The 6,774-nt window shown below is 62.0% G+C and overlaps 1 protein-coding gene across 2 annotated transcripts; it reads left to right on the top strand.

Annotated features, from left to right (window-relative positions):
* Positions 1–346: 346 nt before the first annotated feature.
* Positions 347–5,326, top strand: PRDM8 (PR/SET domain 8). 2 transcript variants are annotated; one of them, XM_064149642.1, is made up of 4 exons: positions 347–583; positions 2,220–2,440; positions 2,745–2,976; positions 3,180–5,326. In XM_064149642.1, the coding sequence occupies exons 2-4, from the start codon at positions 2,222–2,224 to the stop codon at positions 4,586–4,588; spliced, it is 1,860 nt and encodes a 619-aa protein (XP_064005712.1). In that variant the 5' UTR covers positions 347–583; positions 2,220–2,221; the 3' UTR covers positions 4,589–5,326. The 2 variants fall into 2 exon arrangements, with proteins under 2 accessions (XP_064005712.1, XP_064005711.1); XM_064149641.1 differs by having other exon boundaries at positions 2,146–2,440.
* Positions 5,327–6,774: the final 1,448 nt, after the last annotated feature.

The following is a 6,774-nucleotide window of genomic DNA, read 5'->3' as shown; positions in this document are numbered from 1 at the left end:
CCTCGACGGGCCGGAGCGTTCCCTCCTGCCCTGCAGGTGAGAGGGCAGAATGGGGAAGCGACCGCTGGGATTCTGGCGCCGCGTCGACCGGTCGTCGGGCCTCTCGGTTCCCCACCCCGCACCCCCTGCCAGGCGGCACCAAAGCCACACGTTGCTGCCACGGCAAAGTGTCGGGGGGGGGGGGGAGGATGCGCCCTGGCCTCCTCCCTCTCCGCAGGTGCCCGGTGGCTCCGGGGCCAGGTAAGAGGCGGGCGAGCAGGCAGAGAGCGGGCAGCCCCCGAAGGGGTTAAAGGGAGGGGACGTGGGCTGTCACGCGTCATTGGGCAGATTATGTGCAGCAAACAAAAAGTGTGTGTCTGTGTGCCAGTCACTCACTGCATCGGGTCCATCTGCACCGCTCGCCTCCTCGGCCGCCTCCCCTCTTCGCCCGCCCGCTCCCCGCAGCCGCCGCCCGCGCCCGGCCCCCGGCCCGCCGCCTCCCCGGCCATGGAGCTGCTTTGATACAATAGCGCCGGGGGCAGCGGAGACAGGAGCCCAGTTTTGTGCCACTTGTCGGGCAAGGATTATATTCCCACTCCCCCTGGTGAGTACCCGCGGAGGGGCCCCGCCATCCCCCGGCTTCTCCACCGCCGGGCCCAGCGCGGGGCTGGGGGGAGCCGAGCAGCGCCGCGCCGGCGGGGTAGCCCAGGAAGAAGAACAATGACGGGAGATGGCCGTGCCGAGGGCCGGAGAGTGGCAGCCCTGCCCGGGATGCAGTGCCCGGCAGCTCCGACTCCGGGAGCTGCTGCGGGAGGGGCCCCGGCGCCGCCCGACCCGGACAAAGGGCAGCCGGGGGGAGGCTGCTCCGCGGGGCCAGGGGGGACCCGAGGATTTGGGAAGATGCGCGGCTGTGGGAAGCCGTGCGGGGCCCAGCGAGGGCGGGTGGAAAGTTTGGCGGGGGGCGCTTGCTGCCGTTTGTTTCGTTTCGAGAAATAATCCCTTCGGGGAAGGGATGCGCCGGGCATCGCCGTAACGAGAGGGGCGGCGGGGAGGCAGCGAAAGCGCCCTACTCTTCGGGCCCCGTTCCTTGGAGGAGCCGGCATCCCCCGTCGCCCACGCGGCTGCTGTCGGGGGCGAAGTTCCTGGAGTCCCCGAAGACCCGGTTGTCTCCCGAAAGCTGGGGGAAAGGCGGCTCGGAGGGGCCGTGCCCCGTACGAGCTGCTTCGAGTATGAACAGGGGCATGGAGAGAAACGCAAATCTATTGGCGAGCGAACCCCAAAGGAACGATTTCGATGCCAGATGGAATGGGGGGGAAGCAGCTTTACACTAATCGGGTCGGAAGGGGCAAGGGCACTCGCAGCCAGGCGCGCAGCTCCGGCATCGGCACCGCGGGGCGCGGAAGAAGGCGCGGGCAGACCGGCAGTCATCGTCCCGCTGCTCAATGCCTGCTGCCCGCATCCTGCCCGCTGCCCAATGCCTGCTGCCGGCACCCTGCACCCTGCCCGCACCCTGCACCTTGCCCGCCTGTCCTCCGCCTGTATCCGTCCCCTGGCTCAGCACGGGGGCCAGGGCTCACCCTCCGCCATAAATAAGCGTGTCGAGGTAAAAATAATTACCTCTGCTTGCTGCTTTTAATTAAAGTCTCGGAGGGAAAGTGCTGGATTATGGTAATGAGCAGACATACGTTCCCTCTTGTCGAGCGGAGCGGGAGGTGAACTGACATGCAATCAGCGACAATGACAAGCCACTTGAAACCCATTCGCTCTGCTCCTCTGTCACAGCCCGGAGACCGGCCCGGCTGCGATCTCGCAGGGGCCCTGGCGACGGAGCAGGGGGGGACCATCCGGGAGCCCCGCTCCTCGCCTCGATGGAGGCCCGGTTTTGTCTAGTTATGCCCGTGGCCGGAGCCGCTGCTGTTTTTCCCCAGCTGCCCCCGGAGTCTCTTCCGCCGCGCTCGCAGCCGCGCTCTCCCGTGAACATATACCCGCGGCGGCTTCCCCACACCTCGCCGCCCACTCCCGGAGCTCTTCGCCGTCTTTTTTTTTCCCTCCAGACTGGTGCAAGTGATCACCTGCCTTTGTTCCCTTCCTTTTAATCTTTATTAGTGTGACTTTTTTTTTGTTATTTGTATTTTTTAAAAAATTTTTGGTTTCTTTTCCCTGGAGGGTCGCGGCTGTATCTACGCGGAGCCCTGCGGCGGGGCCCGCCGTGCTGTAGCGTTCCCAATATCCGCCCGCAGGCATGGAGGACGCCGGCGTCCAGAGGGGAATCTGGGACGGGGACGCCAAGACGGTGCAGCAGTGCTTGACTGACATTTTCACCAGCGTTTACACCACCTGCGACATCCCAGAGAATGCCATTTTCGGCCCCTGCGTCCTGAGCCACACGTCCCTGTATGACAGCATTGCCTTCATCGCCCTGAAGTCCACCGACAAACGCACTGTCCCCTACATATTCCGGGTAAGAGCCGCTGGTCTGCGGGCCTGGCCCGCACCGGGAAGCCGGCCAACGCCGTTCTTCCCGACGGCTGGTGCCCGAGAGCAGCCCCACCGGGCCGCCCACCGCTGGGATACTTTCTTCCCGCTACCGGGATTCTTTTCACCCGCTGCCGGGATGCTTTTCACCCGCTGCCGGGATGCTTTTCCCTCACTGCCGGGATGCTCTCCCTCGCCGTCAGGCAAAGCCTTTCCCCGCCACCTGCCCGGCCCCATCCTATCGTTTTGTCGGTTCTTCCGTGCGCGCTGCTATAAACGCGGTTTTCCAGGTGGACACGTCGGCGGCAAATGGCTCATCGGAGGGTCTGATGTGGCTGCGGCTGGTGCAGTCGGCGCGGGAGCGAGAGGAGCAGAACCTGGAGGCCTACATCAAGAGTGGGCAGCTCTTCTACCGCTCCCTGCGCCGCATCGCCAAGGATGAGGAGCTGCTGGTGTGGTACGGCAAGGAGCTCACGGAGCTGCTGCTGCTGAGCCCCGCCCGGGCCCCCGCCCGCAGCAACGGTGGGTCCCCCGCGGCCCCGAATGGGAGTGGGACAGCTGGTCGGGGACGCCCGCCGGGGTGATGGGAGGGAAGCGACGGAGTCGGGATGCCCCAGCCCCCTTGCTCTTAATCCCCCGGGGAATCCCCATCGCCGGCCTGCTGGCTGATGGTTCCCCCGTGTCTCTGTGTGTCTCGTCCCCCATATGCCCGTGCCCGGATGCAGGCTCTCCGCCCTTTGCTTGCCCCGAGTGCAGCCAGCGCTTCCAGTTCGAGCTGCCCTTCGCTGCTCACCTCCGATTTCGCTGCCCTAAGAGGCTGCACGGCCCCGACACTGGCCCAGCCGCCGAGGTCCCCGGCGGCAAGGATGGCTCAAGCAAAGAGCAGGAGGTTGGCAAGTACTGCAAGCCCGGCGGCCCGCTCCACCACCCCTTCCCCGGGGCCGACGGCAGCAGCGCTGCCGCCAGCACCAAGCCCTCCACGGACTTCCACAACCTGGCGCGGGAGCTGGAAAACTCCCGCGGCGGCCACGGCGGATCCCCGGGGCGGCCGCCGGCCCCCGAGGGCAGCCCCGAGGTGACGGCCAGCAAGGCCAAGCGGCGGTACCCCGAGGAGGAGGAGCGAGGCCCCGGGACGGCAACACGGGGCCGCTTTCCGGCGGAGAGGCCGGGGCTGCCCTCGGCGCCCAAGGAAGAACCGGTGTGCGCCCCGCAGCAGCAGTACCGGGCTGCCGGTTCTTACTGCGGCCTAGAGGAGGGCGGCCGGCTCTTCGCACCTCCCAGCCCGGAGACTGGCGAGGCCAAGCGCAGCGCCTTCGTGGAGGTGAAGAAGGCAGCCCGCGGCCCCGACCCGGACAGCGGCGGCCCCGAGGAAGGCCAGGAGCGTGCTTCTCCCGCGGCCCCGGGGGCCGGCGGTGGAGACCCGGGGCTGTGCCCCCGCGGCGGACCTGGGGGGCCACTGGCCGCCCGCCTGGAGGGGGGCAGCCCGGCGCGGGGCAGCGCCTTCACCAGCGTGCCGCAGCTGGGCGGCCCGGGCGGCGGGCCCGGCGGCGGGACAGAGGAGCGGAAAAGCGCCTTCTCTCAGCCCGCCCGCTCCTTCCCGCCCCACGTCCCGCCGATAGTGCTGGGCCAGAAGCTGGGAGGGCTGGGCGAGCCCTGCCCCGACGGCGCCGCCGCCCCTGCCCGTCTCTACGCCGCCGAAGCGCTGGCCGTCAAGCTGCCGGGCGGCGGGGAAGCGGCGGGCGGAGGCGGAGGGGCAGGCGGCGGCGGCGGGGGACTGCCCAAGCAGAGCCCTTTCCTCTACGCCACCGCCTTCTGGCCCAAGAGCTCAGCGGCCGCGGCCGTGGCGGCGGCAGCGGCGGGACCACTGCAGCTGCAGCTGCCGTCGGCGCTGACGCTGCTGCCGCCGTCGTTCACCTCGCTGTGTCTGCCAGCGCAGAACTGGTGCGCCAAGTGCAACGCATCCTTCCGCATGACCTCGGACCTGGTCTACCACATGCGCTCGCACCACAAGAAGGAATACGCGCTGGAGCCTCTGGTCAAGCGGCGACGCGAAGAGAAGCTCAAGTGCCCCATCTGCAACGAATCTTTCCGCGAGCGCCACCACCTCTCCCGCCACATGACCTCGCACAACTAGCGAGGTCCCTCCTCCCCATCCCACCGCCCCGGGGTCCCCTACCCGGCCCCCCGCCGAGGGCAGCGCCCGCCCGCCGCTCGCTTTCTTTCCGTTCGATGCACGCTTTTTCACTTTCCAGGGAGGGCGGGGAGGGCAGAGGGGCAAGAGGAGGAGAAAAAGAAGAAGAAAAGAAAAAGAGTTTAAAAGAAAAAAAAAAAAAAAAAAAGGAAGAAAAACAAATCCTAAAAGCACCATGGGAGGAAAAAAAAGGGGGGGAAAAAAGAAGCAAATTACTTTAAAAATACATTTTTTAAAATGTCATATATTGCAACATATTGATGCATTTGTCATACGTTTCTACTTAAATTATTAAGCACTTATGGTTTAGATGTAATAATAATTATATGTCAGGGTAAATTTTTATTTTAGATATAAAGCTACAGGCGGGAGGAGTGCGGCGGGGCGGCGGGCCGGAGTCCTGCATGCACCGGGTGCTCTCCGCCCGCCCGACTCCTGCCGCCTGAGTCCCTTTTCCTACAGAGTGTCACTTCGTGCCCGTGAAATGGAGTCTCGCTAGTTCCGTGTTACCTTTCCCTTTCCGTTTATTTTTCTTTTCTTTTCTTTTATTTTATTTTTTTCTTTCTTTTTCTTTTATTTTTTTTCCCCTCCACTCTCCCCTATCGAAAAGATTTATTAAACTTTATAGTTTATCTGGGTATGTTGGATGCTTTGACAATAAATGACTTTATTTTCTTCAAAGCACCTGGACGTTAATCGATGCCGGGGGACGGGCAGTGGGGAGCAGAGAAGCCCTATGGCTGCGAGGCAGGAGTGGAGCCCCGGCCGGGCACTGGGGACTGGGGTTGCTGGGAAGGGGAGAAACGACACCACAACTCCTTCACATCTCTAGTTCCTTCCTTCGGCACCTCTTACATCTTTCCATTTGTTTGTTCATCCTTGGTTTTACCCCGCATTTTATTCGCCCTTTATTTCTCCCTCTTTCTTTCACTCTGTCTTTCCTTTTGGCTTCCTTTCATTTATTTTCGTTTGATTAATTTATTTCTTTTCCCTTTGATGTTACTTTGTTTCAGTTTCCCCATCTCTTCCTCTCTTTAATCTGTTTCGCTTTATTTCCCCCTTTCCCTTTCTTTTTCCCTTTCCCTTTCCCTTTCCCTTTCCCTTTCCCTTTCCCTTTCCCTTTCCCTTTCCCTTTCCCTTTCCCTTTCCCTTTCCCTTTCCCTTTCCCTTTCTTTCCCCCCTTTCCCTCCCTAGCTCCTCATGGGCCTTTTCTTTGTTCCATGCCACTCCCCACCTCCCCAGCCATTATTGCCCCCCGCCCCTTACTAGGGCTGTGTGTGGTCCTCAGCTCACACGGCTGGGGTACCTGCAGCCTTGACTGTGGGCAGAGCCCCTTGAGGGTTGCACAAGGCCTGGGACAACAGGGCCCGGGGATGTCCTGGGACAAGGAGCACTTGGGGAGCCAACTGTGAGTCCGCATCCGGGAGCATACGATAATAAAGGAACCTTCCCGTACACACGGGATCCAGCCTGGTCCTATGGGCACCACCTACAGTGGCCACATTCTGGGTCAGACTTTTGTATTTTTGGGGTGCAGAAGCTGATGTAGCAACTGAACAGCCATTCCCACACCCAGGCTGGTGTGACCCTGGCAAGAAGCGAGCATGAAAGGGACAAGGCTGCTGGTGGCTTGACAGGTCGCTAGTGGGGAGAATCGTCCAGAGCATGAGGTGTGGAAGTCAGGAGCCACATCAGAGCTTGAGTCCCACAGCTTTGTGTAAACGAGGTCGAGGGTACCACCAACATCTGCTGCTGTTTGTTCTGGGGTTTGCCACGGTACTTGGGACCTGCTGTGAAGAATTTACAGCTCCGGGGAAAGTTGGCTGGAACTTCAGACAGGACACACTTGAAAAACTGCATCCTTTGAGCCTTTTTGTCTCTTCCTGAGAAGAGCCAAGGTCGATGACCAGCACTGGTCTTTCTGTATGTCAGAAGACCCCAGGTAAGCCTCTGGAACAAAACTGGCTTCAAAGCCTGGGCATTTTTTGCCCCCATACAATACACTCTCCGTTCTGATAACTCCCCTGCCCACATTCGTAGCCTGCGCTGGGATCACTGCCCCCAGCTTCTCTCTGACGCTGTTCTCTCCATCAGAGCGCTTGCCTTTGAAAGCCAAAATTCGCTTGACC

The sequence above is a fragment of the Pogoniulus pusillus genome, chromosome 10 (genome assembly GCF_015220805.1).
Source record: "Pogoniulus pusillus isolate bPogPus1 chromosome 10, bPogPus1.pri, whole genome shotgun sequence".
Taxonomy (NCBI): domain Eukaryota; kingdom Metazoa; phylum Chordata; class Aves; order Piciformes; family Lybiidae; genus Pogoniulus; species Pogoniulus pusillus.
Note: the sequence above shows the minus strand (reverse complement) of the source record. Positions and strands in the feature narration are given on the sequence as shown.

Bases quoted from the DNA above. Each gene is read 5' to 3' on its own strand.
- PRDM8 (XM_064149642.1), top strand. From the start codon at position 2,222: ATGGAGGACGCCGGCGTCCAGAGGGGAATCTGGGACGGGGACGCCAAG. The intron at 2,441-2,744 runs GTAAGAGCCGCT...GCGGTTTTCCAG, and splicing joins CTGTCCCCTACATATTCCGG to GTGGACACGTCGGCGGCAAA. The intron at 2,977-3,179 runs GTGGGTCCCCCG...GCCCGGATGCAG, and splicing joins GGCCCCCGCCCGCAGCAACG to GCTCTCCGCCCTTTGCTTGC.